The sequence below is a fragment of the Cnephaeus nilssonii genome, assembly GCF_951640355.1.
Source record: "Cnephaeus nilssonii genome assembly, chromosome: 16".
Lineage (NCBI taxonomy): Eukaryota > Metazoa > Chordata > Mammalia > Chiroptera > Vespertilionidae > Cnephaeus > Cnephaeus nilssonii.
The window spans coordinates 50,345,565-50,369,398 of NC_137087.1; the positions used below are offsets into that span (position 1 = coordinate 50,345,565).

At 39.4% G+C, this 23,834-nt stretch overlaps 1 protein-coding gene across 4 annotated transcripts in view; it reads left to right on the top strand.

The window, feature by feature from the left end:
• The window catches only part of ADD3 (adducin 3), a 121,066-nt gene extending 97,515 nt beyond the window's left edge, over positions 1-23,551 (top strand). For 3 of the 4 annotated variants that reach the window (XM_079792970.1, XM_079792969.1, XM_079792972.1), the window contains exons 3-15: positions 5,056-5,194; positions 6,394-6,545; positions 7,472-7,552; positions 8,614-8,763; positions 9,242-9,385; positions 9,498-9,596; positions 10,936-11,118; positions 11,692-11,949; positions 13,257-13,376; positions 14,573-14,659; positions 18,674-18,797; positions 20,391-20,486; positions 21,307-23,551. In XM_079792970.1, the coding sequence (XP_079649096.1) occupies positions 5,056-5,194; positions 6,394-6,545; positions 7,472-7,552; positions 8,614-8,763; positions 9,242-9,385; positions 9,498-9,596; positions 10,936-11,118; positions 11,692-11,949; positions 13,257-13,376; positions 14,573-14,659; positions 18,674-18,797; positions 20,391-20,486; positions 21,307-21,599 (1,926 nt within the window). In that variant the 3' untranslated portion in view covers positions 21,600-23,551. The remainder of the gene's footprint in view (positions 1-5,055; positions 5,195-6,393; positions 6,546-7,471; positions 7,553-8,613; positions 8,764-9,241; positions 9,386-9,497; positions 9,597-10,935; positions 11,119-11,691; positions 11,950-13,256; positions 13,377-14,572; positions 14,660-18,673; positions 18,798-20,390; positions 20,487-21,306) is intronic. The other variant, XM_079792971.1, reaches the window with a different exon arrangement.
• Positions 23,552-23,834: the final 283 nt, after the last annotated feature.

Sequence of the window (23,834 nt, forward strand, 5' to 3'; positions counted from 1 at the left end):
TTGAGGCCTTGGCCTTGGATGGAGCGGGGGATAGAGCCATCTGGGGGTCCCTGCCCAGGGGCCGAGCCTCAAACAGAGGCTTGTGGCATTGGATGGGGGCGGAGCGGGGAGATCAGAGCCAGCTGGGGGTCCTGCCCAGAGCCCAAGCCTTGGCCAGAGGCTTGCAGCCTTGGCCATTGGGGCGGAGCCTGGTGATCGGAGCCTGGCGATCAGAGCCAGCTGGGGTCCCCTGAGGGCGATCGGAGCCAGCTGGGGGTCCCTGCCCAGAGCCCAAGCCTCTGCCAGAGGCTTTAGGCCTTGGCTGGGGGTGGAGCCCACGAGCGGAGCCAGCTGGGGGTCCCTGCAGGTGATTGGAGCCAGCTGGGGGTCCCTGCCCAGGGCCCAAGCCTCAGCCAGAGGCTTTAGGCCTTGGCTTGGGGTGGAGCCCTCCAGCGGAGCCAGCTGGGGTCCCTTGCAGCTGATCCGAGCCAGCTGGGGGTCCCTGCCCAGAGCCCAAGCCTCTGCCAGAGGCTTGCGGCTTTGGCCGCTGGGCGGAGCCTGGCAATCAGAGCAAGCTGGGGTCCCCTGTGGGTGATCGGAGCCAGCTGGGGGTCCCTGCCCAGAGCCCAAGCCTAGAGGCTTGCAGCCTTGGCCGTGGGTGGAGCCGGGCGATAGAGCCAGCTGTGGGTGTCTGTGGGCAATTGGAACCAGCTGGGGGTCCCTGCCCAGGGCCCGAGCCTCAAACAGAGGCTTGCAGCCTTGGCTGGGGGTAGAGCAGGGTGATCAGAGCCAGCTGGGGGTCCCTGCCCAGGGCTGGAGGCTTTAGTCCTTGGCAGGGGTGGAGCCGGAGATCACAGGAGATAGGTGTGAACTACAGAGGAAATACCTTTTCTGACCACTCATTGGCTAAGCTCCCTGTATGCCACTGGTAATATTCTTAGTAACTTGGGTATAAGAATCCAAAAAAGTGATCTAGGGCTTTTCCACCACACTCCTGGAGAAAAAAATGAAGGTCCACTGCTGGAGGGCTAAGAAATGTCATAACCTGCCCTACACGGTTTGGCTCAGTGGATAATGTCTAGGTTTGCCAACCGCAGAGTCCAGGTTAGATTCTGATCAAGGGCATGTACCTAAGTTGCAGGCTCCTCCCTGGCTGGGGCCCAGGTCAGGGCTCAGGAAGGAGGCAAGCAATCTAAGTATTCCTCTCACTTTGATGTTTCTCTCTGTCTTTCCCTTTCTCTTTCACATTCTCTAAAAGTCAATGGAAACATATACTCAGGTGAGGATAAAAAAAAAAAAGAAATGTCATCCTATCTAATAAAAGAGTACTATGCAGATTATCATCACTGCAACACACAATATAGCTGCCCCCATGTGGTCAAAGATCCTGCCCCCATGTGGACACAAGATGGCAACCACAAGATGGCCAGCAGGAGAGGGCAGTTGGGAGGCACCCGGCCTGCAAGGGAGGGCAGTTGAGAAGGACCAGGCCTGCAAGGGAGGGCAGTTGGAGGTGATCAACCCTGCAGGAGAGGGCAGTTAGGGGTAACCAGGCCGGCAGAGGAGGGAAGTTGGGGGCAAACAGGCTGGCAGCAGAGTGGTTAGGGGGTGATCAGGCTGGCAGGCAGAAGCAGTTAGGGGCAATCAGGAAGGCAGGCAGGCAAGCAGTTGGGAGCCAGCAGTCCTGGATTGTGAGAGGGATGTCCGACTGCCCTCAAGGCAGTCGGACATCCCTTGAGGGGTCCCAGATTGGAGAGGGTACAGGCTGGGCTGAGGGACAACCCCCCTCCGTGCACGAATTTCGTGCACCGGGCCTCTAGTTTCTGAATAATATTTCAGAAATATTTGAAACATTAAAATGAGTTATAAATGTTATGACAACAAATATTAAATCTTTTGGAATAGAAGAATTTTTATCTATTGAAGCACTGTCAACTATATAAAAAGGCTTGGGAAATTTTACTTACTTTGAAATTTTTCTTATCCTTTGTAGACACTATTCACTAGCTTTAAAGGGGCAAGTCATATTTTTCTCTTATTTGATTACAGAAGGGCTTATACATTCCCCTGTATGACACCATGGATCATCCCGAAGCTTTAGCATGGTATTCACCATATTGTGGGATATATTGTAGTGAAAAAGCATTATCACTAATGAAAAATCCATTTGACCTGAGTGCTTGTCTCTGGCACTTGACAGCTATGTGACCTTGGACAAATTTTTTAAACTTTCTTACTTAGCTTTCTCATCTCACCCAGCAGAAATGTCTCATCAGTTTCACAAATAGTTGTGATTCTCTTTAATTTTAACTTTAAAGTCATTGTAAATCAGCACACTGAGAAGATTATTTTGATTCATGTTGACTGCTAGAGAATTTAGATAAAATTTGACTCATCTCTATTGAATGCATAGAGTCTTATAGCATGAACTTTGTATCTTAACCTCATTCCTGGCTCTGTCTCGCCTCCTTTATACTTATTTCTCATTAGCTTGACTTTTATAATGCACATTTAATTTATTTTTGTATCATTTTAATCTATGGAATCTGCCTTCTGTACTTCCTGGAACAGCACTTTTTCTTTTGGGCAATTGGAACCAGCTGGGGGTCCCTGCCCAGGGCCCGAGCCTCAAACAGAGGCTTGCAGCCTTGGCTGGGGGTAGAGCAGGGTGATCAGAGCCAGCTGGGGGTCCCTGCCCAGGGCTGGAGGCTTTAGTCCTTGGCAGGGGTGGAGCCGGAGATCACAGGAGATAGGTGTGAACTACAGAGGAAATACCTTTTCTGACCACTCATTGGCTAAGCTCCCTGTATGCCACTGGTAATATTCTTAGTAACTTGGGTATAAGAATCCAAAAAAGTGATCTAGGGCTTTTCAACTCAGCTTTAAACGTGGTAAAATACTCATGTTACTTATCTGTATGAAGGCAACCACATTATAAATAGCTCTATATACAACCACTTTATGTTCATGAGGTCTTAGAAATGTGTGAATGGAGTTTTCTGATAAATGTAATGTGTCTTTCTTGAAGAGATTTTATAGGATAGTTTCTCTGGTTTAAATCATGTATTTAAATGAACTAGATATAGACAATGGAATTCGATATTTATAATTTTTATAATTGTGTTAACGAGTTTCATCTGACAAGCCTTGAATTTGTAAAAGAAAAGCCATATTTAACTGGTGTACACTGCTCCATGAACTCAGAATTCAAATATGGTCACAGTAGTATATTTGAAATTAATCACTCAAACATCCACCTGCTGTATTAGTGGAAAGTACAGCGCCTTCCTCTTGGAATTTCTACTTTCCCCTAAATTGTCCCAAGAACTTCAGTGACTTATATAGTCCAAAAGGGTTCATTAGTGGCTTCCATATCCAAGATGTGGTGTGCACATCTGTCTGCGTATGTGAAATAGTCATACTAAAGTCTGTTGAGTCCACCATTGCCACTGCTCCTCCCTGCCACATGGTGGTGGTGGTGGTTAAAAATAGTCTTACCCTGTACAACAGAAGATGCAGGTTCACAACTGACCCAAATGCCTGTGCAGGCCACCATAGCGCATCAGGGAAGGATAACCTCCCTGTCCCTCTTCCTGTGCTAAGCTGTCCCAGGGTGCCCCAGGATTGAGTTTCCAAGATTACAGCTATTAGCACTCGGCTCTTTCAGTGATTGTCACAGATGCTTCTCAGCTGTTGTTCAAAGAGCAACACAAGCATTGCTTCATAGTCTCAGAACCGCATTTTCCCTTCTACTATGGGCTCTTATACCATTTTTCTTTTTTAAGGGAGAGGGAGAGAGGAAAGAAAAGGCATTCTTTCTGAAAACCTATAAGTTATTCAGCCATACTCTAAGCAAGGCTACATCTAAGTAGGAATTCCAGGGGATCTTATTCCCAACCTGTGAGGAAGGCTACTATCGGTGACTCAGCGGAGATCAACCCTTCTAAGAAATATTTCCCCTGTGATCTCCAGGGTCTTCATACCTACCCCTCTTGGAGGTAGTGATTCCAAAGCAAATGTCTGCCTTCTCCCTCTTAGGTGAAGGGTGTGTGGGGGGGGGGGGGGGGGGAGGGGGGGGGCGGGGAGGGATAGGGGGGGCGGGGAATTGAATTCAGTTTCTGGCAGGACATTCTGCTACACATGTAACCAATCTCAAATGGAAGAGCATGGTTTAGATGATTTATATTGCAAGAGCCTTCATGTTTAAAATGAATAAAAAAGTAGACATGAGCAAGAGAACAAATGATGAATTTAATAAAGTAAGTGTTGATTGGGTGTAATGGAAATAACAAAATCAACTATTTCAAGTAATGTGAAAGATTTGGAGAGATTTCAAATGATCAATTATATTAGCAACTCAAGGGTTACTAAAATAGAGATTTTCCCTTATTGTTCGGGATTTTTATTTATATAAACACTTTCTGCACACACACATCCCCTTGCTGCCCCCCCCCCCCCCCCCAAAAGAAAAGATACAACAGAACTCCAGAACAGGAACATGCAGTACCCAAAGTTGGAAAAAAGTGTTCTTTCTTTAGCACAGTGTTGCAGAAGGGGAGTAATCCGTTCTCAACTCTGCTTACCATTTGCTTCCAGAGTTCATGGCTAAGGCTCTACCATGGAAATCCTAAAATGGAAGCCACGATTTAGTATGACTCAGCGAAGACTTTTGCTGTGAGGGACTCTGTAGTCAAGAGTCACATTCCCATTCAAGTAGGACTCTATTCTAACCTGGATAATGAGGCTGCTGGGCAAGGAACAGGTCTCTTTTAGTTATCAGTCCATACTTGATGCTCTGATTGCTTTTACTATACTTGTCTGTTGTAGATGTTATAATAGCTAATTTTGAGATTAAGAATGCCTAATGGTTTTTTCTCCCCTGAAAGCAAGTTTCTAGCTTCTTCCAGTGTTTTAATTTTATTATTTTGTGTTTTATACTTGTTTTAAAATACTCTGGATGAAACCCATTCAAAAGAGAGGTGGAGGGGAAAAGATTAATTATATCAGCAAGTTGTGTTTGGGTGTTCTGCTCCAAGAGAAATGTGTGTGCTCAGTGGTTATTTCTGTGTATTGCAGGCCTTTCGGGAAGACCTGGAATGTCTTATTCAAGAACAGATGAAGAAAGGCCAAAACCCGACTGGATTACTAGCGTTACAGCAGATTGCAGATTACATCATGGCCAGTTCTTTTTCGGGCTTTACTTCACCTCCCCTCAGTATGTCAGTTTGGAAAGTTTTAAAAAATGATAATTTTGTCTCTACTTTCACACTATATATTTCTAGCAACATATTCTGCTCTGGTTCAGTCCTTAAGTTTAAACATCTAATACTTAGAGTAACAGTGTTAGAATCTCTCACTTTTCATGTCAATCAGGCATTCACACTTTGTGAGGATTACAAAATAGTCATTAGATGTGGTCTCTGCCCTAGATAAATGTATATTTCAGTTGAGGACACATACCATGAATGCACAGAAGATTAAAACTGCAAGATAACTATAGAGGAAAATTACAAAGCAGTTCATAAGCAATTGTCCAGTGACTCTTAACAAGTCATCATGCTATGAGTTCAGAGTTGGAGTTGATTATTGGCTGAAGTGGACTGAGGAAACTTGAGAGAAAAGAGAGGCCTAAACTACCCAGCTTTAAAGGATGGAGTAATTAGAACTTGGTGTTAAAGAGGGGTTAGGACATTATATTATTAACAGGTTTGTGAAAGCACCAAGTTGGTGAGCTGAACATTCAGGATATCAAGAATTATGGCATTAAGTTCAAGCACTTTACATCTGAGTGAGATGTGTATAGAACTCACTGCAATACCAGGGCAGTTACATCGAGTGCCAGAGGGACTGTCAGGGACAGCTTCACATTAGAGTCAGAGGTGGTACATGGTGTCAAAGGGAATGGAGACTGAGCAAAAATTGAACATAGCAACTGAGTCATTAGAGACCAAGACTAGTTTTTGTTGTTTGGTGAGGACAGGAGCCAGACTACTATTTAAATGTATCCTCTTCCATCTTAAATATTTTTGGTTGAATAAAAGTGAAAGGAGATATCTTAAACGTAGCTTTCTGTTGTGATCTTTCCATCATAAAATTAGCAATAACCTCAGTACTAATAACACTTTCACCAATGGGGTCATAAGACCATTTTCCCCCAGTAGTGTGAGCCTAACTCCCTAACAAGCCACTCCCTAACACGTAGATGAAACAGCAAAGAAGATAGCTGATGCATGTTTTTATTCTCAGTGTATTTCTCTGAAGGAAGATAAGCTAATGAAACATTGTGTGGGCTGAGAAGTTTCAGATCATTATGTACAAGGCTGGACACTGAGACTCAGGCTGCTTCCCAGCAACTAATTCCCAGGTAAGGGGTTACTTGACCTGAATCTCTCTCCATGATCTTTCCTCTTCTAGGTCTCGGCATGGTCACACCTATCAATGATCTTCCTGGGGCAGATACATCCTCCTACGTGAAGGGAGAGAAACTTACTCGTTGTAAACTTGCCAGCCTGTACAGACTTGTCGACTTGTTTGGATGGGCACACCTGGCAAACACATACATCTCAGTGAGTTCTTGGGCTTTCTATTCCTTTGTTTAAAATCCTAACTAGAAGACAACTGTACTCCTCTCACCTTTACTCAGAAGTCCAGTTTTCCGACTTTATTCTCTAAGCCTAGCTTGCTGGATCACAGTCTAATCTGATTTAAAGGGAGAGGCTGCAATTACCCAACTTCTCCATTTACTATCTGTGGAGATCTTTTAATTCAAACCAGTTGTAGAACCTATACAGGAAGAAATCTTTCTGACAGAATTTTCTCTCTCCATGTTAATTATACCTGAGCATCAGTGACATTAAAAGGGTATTAGGGGTAGGGAAAATAGAAGTGGTTAAGGAAGTGTCCTCCCTGGTCTTTATTTTTTAAATATATTTTTCCCACTCACGATCATCTTGTTTTCATGTTGCCACACTTGGTAGCAAGACAATATTTGGAAGCAAAAAGTATGAAAATATTGTGTGATGGAAATAGCACAGATGCGACATGCAATCTTCTATAACTTCCCTTTCTCCCAGCCATTTCTGTTGCCCTTTCCATCTCCTCCTTAACTCCTTCCTAGGAAGAGACTCTGTTCTCCTTCCTTTGCCCATTTTACCTTAATTTCCATGTTGTAAGTCAAGAGTATAGTTATTACCACATTCAATTGAATAATATTGGCATTTGTTATACATGAAGTAGCTGACCCTAAGCAACCTTAGAACCACCAAATTAGGTAAGTTCAGTAAGTGAGAAACTAATGTCAGAATTTTTTAGCAAGTGCTTGAGGTTTGAGGGAAGAAAACCATTCAGGAAAAGTTTTATGTTGCACATCTTTAATATCTGCTTTGTTTGTTTTTTTTCTCCCCCGGATCTCTTACACTTATTCATAGTCAGGTTTATATTGCAAAATGTGAACACCTCACAGTAATTCCCTATTTTTTTTTCTTTCTCCCAGGTAAGAATAAGTAAGGAGCAAGACCACATTATCCTAATTCCCAGAGGCCTGTCTTTTTCTGAAGCCACAGCCTCCAATTTGGTATAAATTTCATTCCTGTGTTAATTTTTCTGTGCTTCCTTATTTTCTGACAGGTTTTTTAGCTTTTAGTACAGGATGGAACAATAAAAGGTATGAATGGAAAAAACATTTATGAGAGAACAGAGAAAAATTTGGCAAGTTATGTTGACTTGTAAGAAAAGCTTTAGGGTTAAAAAAAAAAATAGGGTAGGTGAAAAGATTAAGAATGAGTTGGTCATATCAGTTAACCTGTCCATATTTTGAAGGGAATCTTTTAGGTGGTTTTTTTTTTCACTCTGTACTCTGGGAATTGTTTTTAAAAATACACTTGCCTGACTGGTATGGCTCAGTGGTTGAGCATTGATCCTGGAGGTCATGGTTCGATTCTGGTCAGGGCACATGCCCAGTTTGCAGGCTTGATTCCCAGTAGGGGACATGCGAGAGGCAGCCAATTGATGATTCTCTCTTATCGTTGATGCTTCTATCTCTCTCTCCTTCTCCCTTCCTTTCTGTGAAATCAATAAAAAAATATATTTTTTTCAATATATACTAGTACTCAGACAGTTAATCTGTATTTCATAGATATATTTAAACAAAGTGCAGTTGGTATGAAAATCGGGTCTGACCTAGCATTTCAGTTGTCCATGACTGTACTCCTAGCCACAGTCATCGGCCTCCAGAACAGCAGGCATCACATTGGTTCTGGGTGCTGCAGTACTAGCAGATGGAAATTTTCCAGCCAGTTCAGTAAATGCCAGATTTGCCCAGAACTTTGAAGAGCTTAAGTTATTCAGTTTCTTAGAAACTCTATTTCTTGCTAAATACTAAGTTTTGTGGTGGACTACCTGTTTCTGTAAAGTTTTATGGGAAGAAAGCCATACCCATTCTTTTATAGTTGTTCATGCTGCTTTTGTACTACAGCGACAGAGTTGAGTAGTTGCAACAGAGGCTCACAAAGTCTAAAATATTTACTATCTGACCTTTGACAAAAAAAAAATGTGCCTTGCCCATGCTTTAACTTGTGGAACACAGGCAAACTTTGATACATGTGTACCAATTCAATGTCTTTCTGATTTTTCCAGGTGAAAGTCAATATAATAGGAGAAGTGGTTGATCAGGGAAGTACTAACTTGAAAATTGACTATGCAGGATTCAGTCCCCATGCTGCAATCTATTCAACACGTCCTGATGTTAAGTGTGTGATACACATCCATACCCTTGCAACAGCAGCTGTAAGTCACTAAAGGGCCAAAACCAACAATGACTCTAGGAAGTGTATTATTTTCATGGCTTTCCTTACATGATACTCTATTATCACATTCTTCCAGACCCCACCATTTAAAATTATATTTGAAATAATCCTCTGCATACCCAGAAATCAAAAGACCCTTTGGCCCAAATGCTACCATTCTAGAAAACAACTAGAGAGATAGCATTTACATTTTTTAACTAATCAGTTTTAATAATTGGGTCATTGAGTTCTTTGCAGTAACGCTTCTTGCACAATAGTTGGCATGGCATTTAAATTGTGTTGTATCCCCTGAGTCCTCTTTTTTTCCTGGAAGAAGCAAAAAACTAAAGTGGGAGGTGGGTTGGATGGTGAACACACTGAATAGGCCAATGTTTCCTGAGCTGGCTAAAGAATCAGGTTCCTATGAAAATGTAATTAGTAACTGAATATGTTATCTTGGCATGGACCCAATCATCTAGGTATCCTCCATGAAATGTGGAATCCTTCCAATTTCTCAAGAGTCCCTGATCCTGGGAGATGTTGCCTATTACGACTATCAAGGGTCACTTGATGAACAGGAGGAGAGAATTCAACTGCAGAAAGTTCTGGGGCCAAGTTGTAAGGTGTGTAGTAGAGTTTCTATCTAAGGAGCTATTTTTGTTGCTATTGCTGTTGATGAAAACAGTTTGCACTATGCCAGTTATTTAAAGTGATTGCTTTGGAATTCTATTTTAGGTGCTGGTACTCAGAAATCATGGTGTGGTAGCACTTGGAGAAACAGTTGAGGAGGCTTTTCATTATATTTTTAATGTGCAGATAGCCTGTGAGATTCAGGTAGGAATAATTATTCAACACCCCCCCCCCTTTTATTTTTTTGCTTTGTTAATTTGCTTGTTGACTTGGGTTTCGTGCTTACTTATTTCTGAAGTCTTACTGGTTGGTGACTTTGTTTTGTTTTGTCTTTTAAGAGAAGTTCTGCCTTACTTGAGTTATCTCTTGAATTAAAAATAAGACAAAAGAAAATTAAAATTTACATATAGACACACACACAAATCTAAGGGCCTCAAAGATTATTTTCCTCATAATGCTATTTTTTAAGATAATATAATTGCACATTTCTCAACCTCTAGTGTTGTAATGCTAATTGAGACACAAAGGCAGCTACCAATCATCAAAGATGTGATGTGTTGTGGCCACTTCTATAAAAAGGGTAAAAGTGGGGATAGAAGTTTTAAGAACTCACGCAGTTTCCAACTATTCCATAGCCTCAGCCTCATTGTTGTAATAAAAGGTTGAATGTTTATTAACCAGTTTTTTTTCTCAGAGAAGCTGAATGTCTTTAATGGCTCTAATTTCTCTCTTCAGGAAAATCAAGCAGGTTCCCTTGAAGCAAGTAGTAATAGTCTTAATTTATTGGAAGGGCCACAAAAAAAGGGGGGGGGGCACTTTTTCTACCAACTTAGCTTGTCTTAACCCCGTGGTCGGCAAACTGCAGCTCACGAGCCACATGCGGCTCTTTGGCCCCTTGAGTGTGGCTCTTCCACAAAATACCACGGCCTGGGCGAGTCTATTTTGAAAAAGTGGCGTTAGAAGAAGTTTAAGTTTAAAAAATTTGACTCTCAAAAAAAATTTCAATCGTTGTACTGTTGATATTTGGCTCTGTTGACTAATGAGTTTGCCGACCACTGTCTGAACCAATTCTTTTTTTGCTTTAATACTCCCTCTGCTTCTTCTCAAATGAAGCTGTACAAAGCTTAAATAAATTAAGATAATGAACTGACTTCTTCTGCCTAAGTAGCCTTAAATTCAAAGTATAGTGTCTGTATTCCTTTAAAATTACAATTTTCAGTGAAAGTTTTAACTAGATAGCCATGGTAAAACTGCAAGAAAAGAACTTTAAAATTTGGCAGGAGAATTCAGTTTCTTAAGATGAGTTAAATTTAGTATTTTTTTTTTAATCAGGGAGGATCAGAGTCCTGTCAGGTATCTTTTTCAGATAGATGGAAAGAGATACTTTAACTGTCTACTTTCATAAATGTGTTGCCTTATTTTTTATGTTAATAGTCTGACAAGTATTAGATATTTGCTAGATTGAAAGGGTGCCTTTTTAAAAGTAAAAGACTCCTTATAGTGTTCACATCTTGTGCCTGTGTGTACTTTGCATTGGTTGCAGGTTCGGGCATTAGCAGGGGCAGGTGGAGTAGACAATCTGGTTGTACTGGATCTTCAGAAGTATAAAGCTTTCACTCACACCATCGCAGTGTCCGGAGGAGGGGGAGTGAACATGGGTTCCCATCAAAAATGGAAGGTTGGCGAGATTGAGTTTGAAGGACTGATGAGGACTCTGGACAATTTGGTAGGTGAAAAGTGGGACATAAACTTGGATTTCATACCTCCCGATTCAAGAGCAGATGGTTCCATCTCCCTTTTGTTTTGGAACTTGCTCCTCACTCCTCCAGGAGGAGAGTTTGACCCTAGGGTGTCATTCAAGTGTAATCTTACCATATTTTTAAGAATTAAACAGTGGAACCTGCTAATGTCATCTTATCTTAGATTTTACCCTCTTTTACTAAGGGTCAGAGGCAGATTGCCTTCAGACCCAGGAATAGAGACTTCAATGAGCACCGTGATTTGGCCTCCAGAAAACCAGCTTATAGCGAGGAAACATGTTTCTGGTCAGCAGTTTTGAAATTACCTTTGTCAGAAACAGTTGTGTGCTTGGAAATTGTCAGCTGGAATCAGTTTTGACCAGATCTTGAAATTTGCTTAATTTCAACTCTAGTGTAATGTGAGGTTTGGAAGGATGTTTTCCTCTTTATTTGTTTTTCAATAAAGGGGTCTTTTTGAATCATTTGTTTAAAGAATTGGAATCCAGATGCTGTGTTTGGTACAGGTTTGATTGCTTCCCATGTGGCTTTTTCCTCCTTAGGGATACAGGACAGGCTATGCATATAGGCATCCTCTTATTCGAGAGAAGCCTAGGCACAAGAGTGATGTGGAAATCCCAGCAACTGTGACTGCTTTTTCCTTTGAAGACGATACAGTACCACTCTCTCCTCTCAAATACATGGCACAGAAACAGCAGCGTGAGAAAACCAGATGGCTGAATTCACCAAATACTTACATGAAAGTGAATGTGCCTGAGGAGTCTCGGAATGGGGAAACCAGCCCCAGGACCAAAATCACAGTATGCCACTATTTTACATGGTTTGCCTTTACTAAATGTTTTGCCTAGCTACTCATGAATTGAATGTTCTATGTCAAAAAATATTGGGAAAGTAGAATATGTTATCAATAATTGTATCACTATCATTTATCAGGTATTAACTTTGTGCAAGGCACTTTCCTTACATGAGCTACCTCATTTACTTCTAATATGGAGAGGATGCTATTTCTCTACTCCCCTCTCCCGCCACCTCCCCCCCCCCCCCCCCCCAGCTTATAGATGGAAAACTGCATCACTGAGGGGTTAAGTAATCATTTGTAAGTGATTTGAATACAGGCAGTCTGACTTTGAATACAGGCAGTTCTTACCCATTACATGAAACCGCTTTGTAGTTTGTATTGTAACAGTGAATCGAACTATAAAAGTTTCAGGAATTACTGCACAAAGCTACCCTTGTGCCGCATCTCATGGATAGAGAAATGGGTTCTCTTATCTTTTTCAGCATTTTGCTTCAGATTTGTTTATAGTTTTAGAGTGACTATCACCGAATATTTCCTATATATTCAGAATTAGTTCATCCTATCACTTACATCAGTAACATTTAAAATGGAAATGCCTAGTCATCAAAGTGTTTTTCCCTAGTCTATAAGATTTCCTATCTCCTAGTTAAAGAACATAATTCAACTCATATGTTTCTCGGAATTAATTTTATTGACAGAGACTGATGTCTCACCATCATTAATCTTGATGAATATTTGCCTTTTTAAGGGATGTATTGTGGGGTAAACAAGAATTGTATAAGGTTCTTCAATCCCTGTGGTTCTATTATTCCATAGATTACTACCAAATTATCACCTTTGTAAAATGCTGGTCAGGGCCTTTGCATTTTCTGTCAGCCAAAAATAAAAATTGAAGTCTGAAAAACTAAATCTTAAAAGGTTCCTTGAGTCCTTTTTGGTGACTTCTTAGCCATCATCAGTTGAAAATTCAATGCAAGTGACAACTCTCTCTGAATGTGAATTAATGTATGATTAAGCTTTATGTCTATGCTTGAAATATTTCAGCATCATATTTAAAATGTTAAAAGGCAAAAATTTACATAGCAAAAGTGTGTATTCATGTGAATATTTTACAATATTTTTTAAGGGAATGCTGATTGTGAGCCTTTTTCTAACTACTGTGAGATACACTAATTGACCCCTAAATGCTGCTTAGTGAACTTCTTCAGAATATTGGCAGTATATGCGCTCCCTCCTTGAGTCACTAAACAGAACCTACCATATTTCCTTAACAAAAAGCTTCATGCTAGAAATTTTTCTATTCTTTAGTGGATGAAAGCAGAGGACTCTTCTAAATTTAGCAGTGGAACACCTATCAAAATTGAAGATCCAAATCAGTTTGTTCCTTTAAATACAAACCCGAATGACGTACTAGAAAAGAGAAACAAGGTAAGACATGGTCTTCTGTGCCCAGGTGAGGCATTTTTATGCTGTTTTATGTTTACACTAGAGGCCCGGTGCATGAAATTCATGCACGGGGGGGGGGGGAGGTGGTGTGTCCCTCAGCCCAGCCTGCTCCCTTTCCAATCTGGGACCCCTTGAGGGATGTCCGACTGCCCTCTGACAATCCAGGACTGCTGGCTCCCAACTGCTCGCCTGCCTGATTGCCCCTAACCGCTTCTACCTGCCAGCCTGATCACCCCCTAATCACTCCCCTGCCAGCCTGATCAATGCCTAACTGCTCCCCTGCTGGCCTGAATGCCCCTAACTGCCCTTCCCGGCCTGCCTGGTCACCCCTAACTGCCCTCCCCTGCCAGCCTGGTCACCCTCAACTTCCCTCCCCTGCAGGCCCGGTAACCCCTAACTGCCCTCCCTTGCAAGCCTGGTCACCCCTAACTGCCCTCCCCTGCTGGCCTGGTCTCCCCAGTTGCTCTCCCCTGCAGGCCTGGTTCCCCCCAACTGCCCTCCCCTGCAGGCCTGGTCCCCCCCAACTGCCCTCCTCTACTGGCCCAGTCACCCCTAACTGCCCTCCCTTGCTGGCCTGATCGCCCACAACTACCCTCCCCTGCAGGCCTGAAACCCCCCCAACTGTCCTCCCTTGCAGGCCTGGTCCCTCCCAACTGCCCTCCCCTGCAGGCCATCTTGTGGCAGCCATCTTGTGTTCACATGGGGCCAGCCATCTTTGACCACATGGGGGTGGCCATTTTGTGTGTTGGAGTGATGGTCAATTTGCATATTACTCTTTTATTAGATAGGATCATTAGTGATTGGATCTGATTAATACTAAGCTCAGGGGTTTGAATCCAGAAGAATTTTAAATTTAATTCAGTATAAATTTTAGCTTGTACTGAATACTTCCAGCTCTGCGCTAGTCACTGGTGAGGGTTACATGGGGGAGAAGTATGAAACCTATTTCTGCTTTTAAGAGCTGTGGTATTAGTGAAAAATGTAGTTCTTTAACAATATACGACAACAAGAAATCACATGTCAAGAAGGGTGGAGGAGATTAATGTGAGTTGTTAGGATGGTAAAGGGGGGCTTTATGGAGGTGGATGTTAAAGAGGCCTTTCTCTGGAGTGGTCAGGTAGTAAAGATCATCTGTATAGTTGCCTGTCAAAATTTGTTGCTCTTGTTTTTCAATTTAGATTCGAGAACAAAACCGATATGACCTGAAAACAGCAGGACCACAATCTCAGTTACTTGCTGGAATTGTTGTAGATAAGCCTCCATCTGTAAGTTCATGAAGTAGTATGCACTTTGTTTTTCTTCCATCACATTAATGTCTTTGCTTTTTAAAAATGAATATTTATTTTTACTAAAGTTAATATAAGTACAAGTTAAAAGTCAAGTAATCCATAAGACTTAAAATGACACCTTCAGCCCAGTCAGCGGGGTCTGTGGTTGAGAGTCGACCTATGAACAAGGAAGTCACGGTTCGACTCTGGTCAGGGCACACACCCAGGTTGTGGGCTCAATCCCTAGTGGGGGGCATGCAGGAGGCAGCCGGTCAATGATTCTCTCTCATCATTAATGTTTCTCTCTCTCCTTCTCCCTTCCTCTCTGAAATCAATTTTTTTAAAAATCACCTTCATTTTCCGTTTCCAGGGGCAAGGACTTTCTTCTAGCAGTTACTACCTTCATTTTTCTAAAGAGCACCTTTATTTTGCTTTTCTTAATTTGTCAATTTTAGATTTCAACTTTTTTCATCAAATCTATGTCATCAACTGTAAGAAGTACCATTATTTTATGTATTACTAAAAAAGAAACAACCCTGCCGAAACCGGTTTGGCTCAGTGGATAGAGCGTCGGCCTTCGGACTCAAGGGTCCCAGGTTCGATTCCGGTCAAGGGCATGTACCTTGGTTGCGGGCACATCCCCAGTAGGGGGTGTGCAAGAGGCAGCTGATCGATGTTTCTCTCTCATCGATGTTTCTAACTCTCTATCCCTCTCTCTTCCTCTCTGTAAAAAATCAATTTTATTTATATATATATTTATATATATATATATATATATATTAAAAAAACAACCCTGACAGTTATAAGATTAATCCAATGTCAGAGATGGGGAAATGTACATCTGAGAATCAATGAAAGATGATAGTGACTTCTTTTATGGAAGATGGGGATTTAGCCTGTTTACACAATACTTTCCTTTTCCATTCTCCTAATGAGGTTATATCACAGTTTTTTTGTTAAATCATCTTTTATTGTTTATATTATTAACCTTTACTGCTGATTCAGATAGTATCCTCTAATTACATTTCCTTTCTTATACAACTTTTCTCCCCTGGTGTTAATAATTACCTTCTTTAATCATTGGCTTAGTATTTTGAGCACACTGGATTAGTTCTTCCCAAACTTTTCAACAGGATTATAGAGTTTCTCTTTATATTATTTTCCATGGAGTCAAAGGTAACAGGTAATCTCAGTTCCAGACCCTGTCATTCTGGTCCAGATCTGAACTAATGGCTCTTCAGGCCAGCTGCACAGCTCATCATGAGGATTCCTGTGCATCTCGCCTATGTAGTATCCCGTTTCCTGCATCGTGTGTCTTCAGCTTTCTTGATATACTCCTTTATCACTGAGCACATCCTGTCATAGCTTCCTGAAAAAGGATACATAGGCAGTAACCATCTGAAATCCTGTATTCTATCTTCATGGATATAGAATTTAGTTTAGAAATAAATTTTCCCCAAAATATGAAAAGTATCTGTTGTCCCCTAATTCCATGTTATTGTTGAGAAGTAGGAGAGTATTGTGATTTCATGTACCTTTGTGTAGTTGCTTTTTTTTTTCTTTTGGACCTATTTTACATCAATGCTTTTCTGAAATTTTATGATGGTATGCTTTGTAGTAGATTTCATTTTAGTCTTTGTTCTTAGCATTTAGTAACCCTTTTCAATCTGCAAAGTCATATCCTTCCGTTCTGGGACTTTTTTTAACTTTTCTTCAACAGTTTTTTCCTTCCTACTTCTTTCTTTTTCTGTCAGTATGCACTGTTAGTTGAACCTCTTTTACTGAGCCTCTGGTTTTTTCTTTCCTACTTGCCATCTTTTTATCCTACTTTCTAGAGGGTTTGCTTTGGACTTTATTTTCTAACCCTTCTATTTAATTTTCTGTTTTGATGTGTGTGTTTTTTAATTTTTAAGACTTCTTATTTCCTGAATGTTTCTTTTTTTTCTTTTTGTTTTTTAAATAACATCCTGTTCTTTTATGGTTACAGTATTTTCTCTTGTTGCTCTAGGGAATACATTTTAAATTTTCTTCAGCTGCCCTTATTTTCTTTGTTTCTTCTGAGTTCTCTTTTTCTTGTTTATCCTGGTCTCCCTCTCTTGAAGCTTTCCTCAAGTGTCTAGCAATCTGTGGTAGGCTGTTTATTCTTAAGAATGAGGTACTGAGAGCCAGTCAGAAGCTCTGGTGTGTGCAGAGCTTGGGGATGGGTGAGCTTCACTGCAGGATGATTGGACGTGGATCAGGTTGTTTTGCTGGGAAATTTCCAAATGTTAATGTCTGTTCTTTTATCTGGGGCCACTGATTTATTTGGAGAATTCTTTAGTCTCCTGCCAATCTCCCACCAGCGTTCTGGGAGCCCTTGGCTGTGCTTTGTGTCCCCTAATCAGTTGTTCTTAAGTCTAAGCCTCTGATCTTCTGCAGAGATGGGAGAAAGGTAAATGCTTCGTGTAAGGAATAGGAAAAGAGACCTGAGAATCTGCTCCTTATTCAGACTTTTAACTTGTCCCACTTTTCACTTTTCTTCACCACCACCTTCTGGGGTACCTGATGCCTCTAGTTTCTGAGCCTTTCTACAGGGCAAATGAGCATGCTTCTTATTTTCATCCTTCTTTGCCGGGCTAAGGATCTACTTTCTCAGCTCTGCTACCCACTCTTCCCCCTGCTTTCTTTCCAGTTTCCAAAAGTGTGTTAGCGTTTCTCATCCTCTGTTGTCTCCTCTCTCATTCTTTTCTCCTTAAAAGTTTATATCATGTTTGTTGTTGTTCCTTTACTCATTTTAGTGGAGTTTTGGGAAGGATTTTTTTTTTAAATGCATGGGTTCACCCTGGCTGGTGTTGTTCAGTGGGTTGAACATCATCCTTTGCACTGAAATGTTGCTGGTTCAATTCCTGGTTAGGGCACATGCCCAGGTTGCAGGCTCGATCCCTGGTAGGGAGAGTGCAGGAGGCAGCTGATTGTTGTTTTGCTCTCATATCGATGTTTCTCTCTCTCCCTCTCCCTTCTTCTCTCTAAAAATCAATACAAATATATTTTTTAAATGCATGAAAAAAATGCATGGGTTCAAATGCAGGTAAAAATCTCATTAATTCCTTCCTAGAGCAAAGACAAATTTATTTTCATAGGAAATTTAAAGAAGTTCTTTTGGTACCATTTCATTTTTTTAATACTTTTTTACAAAGGTGTTCTAAAATGCAGCAATTCTTGGTTTTTAAGATACTTTGTAGTTATGTGAAGCTTATTAGAACTTAAGCTTTGTTTTTATTTTATTTTTAATTGACCTATATAGGCTTATTGAGGAAACATCACTGGCAATTTTAGTCCATTGGATCAGTAGTCTAAAAGCACTAATCTGATATGAGTATTTTAAGCAAAGCATGTTGCTCTATCCTTTTTTTCTTTCTTTCTTTCTTTCTTTCTTCCTTCCTTCCTTCCTTCCTTCCTTTCTTTCTTTCTTTCTTTCTTTCTTTCTTTCTTTCTTTCTTTCTTTCGAACTATTTATTAATCTAGACATTAACATAAGTTTATTTAGAAACTACTCTATACCAGGGACTGGTAATAGAAAAACTCTGTCTCTAAGAAACAAAGAGACTGACAGTACAGAATAGAAAGCAAGCATATGAAAAGGCTCCCGAGACTTATAATGATGTTTTTCCTGGTAAGTTTCATAAAGTGATATAGATTACAACATGGAGCTGTGTGGCTCACAAGATCTCATCATTCCTTTGAAGTAGGATTTTGCTTTAAATTGGAACCCCATGTTGTCCCTAGCATTGCACCTTGGGCAGAGAACAAAATTACAAACTGTCTGACAAGTGAATATCTATATGTGAAGTGATTTTCTTCACACCAAAATTTTTAAAAAGCATCTTGCTCTATCATTTCTTACGATTGTTATAAGGTGTCGCAAACATTACATACATTTATATATGTGTGTGAAGTTGTGTACATATTTGCAAATCAATATATAGATGTAAGTAGAGCTCTTGGTAACGAGTTGATGTTTTTCTTTGCAAGACGATGCAATTCGAAGATGATGATCTTGCCCCACCAGCTCCTCCCAACCCCTTCAGCCATCTCACAGAAGGGGAGCTTGAAGAGTATAAGAAGACAATCGAACGCAAACAGCAAGGCCTGGAAGGTTAGTTCATTTTAAATTAAGCCTAGGATAGCCATACTGTTAACAATGAAGCACCTTGAGTTGGATGGCAGTCAATGTTTTTTTGAAATGTTTCTTTGACAATCGATTGTTCTGTCATCTCTCCCAGTCCTGAGTATAGATGAGGCTGAACTTTAAAGAGCTGCCACGGACCATGTATGTTAACATGTAGTAAAAACTGTTTTTCCCCCTCAGAAAATAATCTGATTAGTAGTAAAAAGTCTAAAGTAAAGTGAAATCCCCAGATAAGTAAAGAATTTCTACCTAAAGTAAATGTAGATATGTTAATAGATTTGAAAATTTCAGAGATTGTGACTTTTTTTAAACTTTCAACTTTGATATAATTATAGATTGACAAGTATGTGGCTTTAATGCTTTGTAAAATCTCTATTGTTCCTAGGTATCTCAAGGTGCCAATATTATAATTTCAAAATCAAAATATAAAGCAAACTGCTAGGATTTTGATGTGACTTTTCTTAAGCACATGGGTGCTCTAGGTTGAGTTCTGACTTCAGAATCTTTAAGTAAGGATTATATTTTAGAATTACTAATGAAAATACCCAGCTAGAACACAAAGTCCCATTTTCTCAAGAATAAGAGATTCTTTAAACCAGGGGTTCTCAATCTTGGGTGGATAAACTTCAAACAGTGCATGAGCAGTCTTAAAAATATATGCTTAATTGTGTATAATATTTGGGGAAAGGGGTTTAAGGTGGGGGACAAGAAGTCTGTTATCTCAAAAGAGGGTATGAGCCTATGCTTTAGAGCATCTACAATATACAGTTAAAATTTCACCCAAAGCAAAACAGAACCAGTAGTTAAAGAATTTTTGTCCATGTTAAGTATCAAGTAGGAAGAACTAAGGAACAGTTTTATCATTGTTTAGTATCTTTGTCACAAAAGGGAGTCATCCTGACTCATTAATGTAATTACACTGAATTCTCTAAGTGGTATTATTGAATTTGTTTGTTCTAATATAACAATGAGAACTTTTTCTGTTTCTGTATTTTGTAAAATTTCCCTCTTTAATCTCTTATTTTTTGAAAGCCTAAAGATGCCAGGTAACAAATATTACACTCTAGAGCCATCACCTTTATTTATAACTTTATGGTTTCTTCCACATTCATTATGACCTTCTGAATTAGCTCACTAATATTGCTCTGACAGGAATCACTAATTGGATATTGTCCAAAAATTCAGTGAAGCATTCTGCCTCATTAAAGTAACATCATTGGTGAGGCCTCATAATTCTTTTCACCTGGCTGCTCAGTATATTTTAGTTTCCTAACACCCTAGAAAAGGCTAATTGCATACGTATTATTTGCCTGGGCTGCCAGTAGCCATGCTTCCTTGGTAAGCATGTATGTAAAATTACTATTCACAGCCAGAAATTCTAACACATTAACTTCCTCCTAATGCACAATTATTGAGGTATGGAGTAACCGTTAGCATGCGCAGCTCATTGCTGAAGAGTTTCTCATCTCTGTGTATGCAGGCATTCAACTTATGCACTAACCCCTGAAATCTTATGCTTCTTTGTTTTGCATGGCTTTTAACTAAACTCTTATCCAACAGATGCTGAGCAGGAATTACTCTCAGATGACGCTTCATGTGTTTCTCAAATTCAGTCTCAAACTCAGTCACCGCAAAATATCCCTGAAAAATTAGAAGGTATTCAATGTAATTTCCCATAGCATTCACTGAGTTAATCTAAAAAGTTTCCTCTTTCATTTAAGTCTCTGTAAGGAAGTTGAACACCTGATTGCAGTAAGTTTACCATTGATTTTACTTAAAGCTCCCAATTATTTTATATTTTTAGTAAGTGGGGTGCTACTTTTGTTCAGCATTTATATTGAATTACCTTATTTTGCATTTTGGTAACTCATAATTCTTAAGAATTTGTGAAATTAAAATTGGTTTATCATATGTCTTCCAATCAGAAACATGAAACCTTTTCAGTTTTGATTCCCAAACAACCCCAAAATTAAAGAAAAATATATGTTGCCTTCCTCATTTATATTGGCTTGATTTACAGTGAAACTATCAAGTCATCAGACTGGACTTATCTAGCCTTTATTTTTGGTCTAACAACTTTCCCCTTTATACTATGTAAGAAAATTTTCCTCGTGCTGGTAGATCTAGTATAGTCCGTTAAAATAATGATCTATCTTTATTGGAATTAAATAATGCCTTAGTACAGTGGTCGGCAAACTCATTAGTCAACAGAGCCAAATATCAACAGTACAACGATTGAAATTACTTTTGAGAGCCAAATTTTTTAAACTTAAACTTCTTCTAACGCCACTTCTTCAAAATAGACTCACCCAGGCCGTGGTATTTTGTGGAAGAGCCACACTCAAGGGGCCAAAGAGCCGCATGTGGCTCGCAAGCCGCAGTTTGCCGACCACGGCCTTAGTACATTGCTAAAACATTTCAGTTTTGCAAAGATGTTAACTATATAAAATAACCAAAAAACCCTCTCCTTTTCTAGAAAACCATGAGCTATTTTCCAAGAGCTTCATCTCCATGGAAGCGCCTGTCATGGTAGTGAACGGCAAGGATGACATGCATGATGTTGAGGATGAGCTTGCTAAGCAAGTGAGCAGGTTAACCACAAGCACGACCATAGAAAACATCGAGATTACCATTAAGTCTCCTGAGAAAATTGAAGAAATTCTGTCACCCGAAGGCTCGCCTTCAAAATCACCATCCAAGAAAAAGAAGAAATTCCGCACTCCTTCTTTTCTGAAAAAGAACAAAAAAAAGGAGAAAGTCGAAGCCTAAAGGAAGTCTTTTTATAATTATTATTATTACAATGTGACGTTGCACATTTAAGTTGATCGTTAATATGCAGTGGTAGATCAGATTGGGGGTGTGTAGCAAACTGGACTCTGAGAACTGGAAAGGGGTTTTACTAAAAGAAAAACATATTATGAAGAAAAGCTTTCAAATTCATCTCTCGTTTTATATGTCAAAAAAAGGCTTTGAATTTTTAAATAATTGCTAGTTTTGATTAGCTCTACCTTTATGAAGTGTTATAATTCACCACAAACAGATATCTGTCTGAATTACTTCAGGCCCTCTCTATATCTGTTGGAAAGAAATTACCAGTGAACAAGGGAGAGAATTTTTATTTCTCTACACCTGCTTTACCTGGTAATCAGATTATAATTTTTTATCATTGATTATCAACTGTACCTTTTTGGTTCCCATTGTTTCAATGGGCATTAATAGAATGCTTTAAAAAGCTTCTAAGATAAGAATCTATAGCATTAGTATACACTGGCACATAATTTTTTAAAAAAATATATAAGAAAAGATTCATTTGGAATTTTATTCATAGTATAAAATTTCCTCACCTGAAGTAACTTTGTTTGCCAAAAAAGGTCATTTTAGTAAAATATAATTTTTGAGAACGTCCTTTTTTATTCATTTAGAAAGCCCCTTATTTTTCAACAAAGGGGATTTTATACACTTAACATCGGTTATTTAGTTTAACTCTGGCAAAAACGATTTTTGTATGTTGAGATGTTTGTATACCATTCAGTATAAAAATGTCATAAGCAAATTAGCCAATCATTTAACAACAGAGCAGATTTGAGGCTGCTTGGTACTAAATATACTCAAATATAACTCAAGAATCCAGGGACTTGGTATCAAACAGAATTAGAGGATTTAAAAGTATAACTAGATTCATATTTGAACCTTATAATGTATTTTTCTCTTAGTATTGCTAATGAATGAAGAAGCTCTCATACGGTAACCAAATGAAAAGGAAAAGAATGAGAAAGTGAAGAATGGCGGGAACAAATGAGGTGTCATGAATAGAAGAATTCTACTTTGATAATGACTCATAGTCACGATAGGATTTGAAGTGTAATTTATTCGAAACGAGTCCCAAATTTCTAAAATTCTGCTTCTCTACCAAAATCATTGTATTTCTTGGTTGGTAGTTCAGTTATAAAAGGTCAAATCCTTGCAACTGATGTATCGTTAGAAGGCAGCACTAGGAAAAGTCAGTAGGTCTAACCTCCCTCCCCTAGTGAGAAAACTACCACTTCTTAATTTTTACAAAAATTTTTATCTTTTCAGTTAACTTTCTTTCTAATGTAAATACAAATTTAAACCTAGGATTAATATAGTTTTTTCCCCCTTCACCCAAGTGATGTCACAAATCAATGTAAAATCAATGATCCAAAGTGATCAGTGGGTAAAATAATCCAAAGTGTTTCTGGAGGATGAGTTGGCATGAAAACAGTACATTGATAACTGTGTGTTCTGGGCTGGTTCTGTTTGTTTGTGTATGATGATGCAAAGTTGAAACAGAGCTGGAAATTTCATTCTAAATCTCACCAACTACTGGAATCAGTGTTTTAATCTCTTAGTGCATACTTTCAGTTTAATTCTGTATTTGAGGGGTTTTTTTTTATGTTCTACATCATTTATGTTGTATTACAATGTATGTAGAAACAGTAACCTGTGAACTATGCTTTTCCATAACTTTTTAAATATATATATATATATCTTAAATGAATGCAGTGTGCATTAATATTTTTTAAACTACAACAGTGAACTATTTGCACCTTTTGCTAATGCCTCTATTTACTTGCTTTGGCATAAAGAATGAGCCAATGAATTTCTGTGTCCTGTGGAAAATGTATAAATGATATCTGATATTGCTCTTAGATGTAATGCTAATTAATGTGAAATCACAAATAAACAGTATTTTAAATAGATGGATTTGGTAGCATGAGCTTTCAACTCGGGGTGATTACTTAGCCTGAATTACTTTGTGGACTGAGTTTTATACTGCGGTGAGATTTTGGATAAGATTGGTGCTTCTGAATATGGGATGTCCTGGTAAATTTATTTTCAGATTATTTTAAAATTAACTATATAAAACCCTTCTTGTTTTAGCTCATATTGAAAGACAAGTGACCTATTTTTTGCCTTGATATGGTATGGTGACCTTAACTATATCTCTGAAATCTAAAGATCTTTGAAGGATTGAGGATTCTC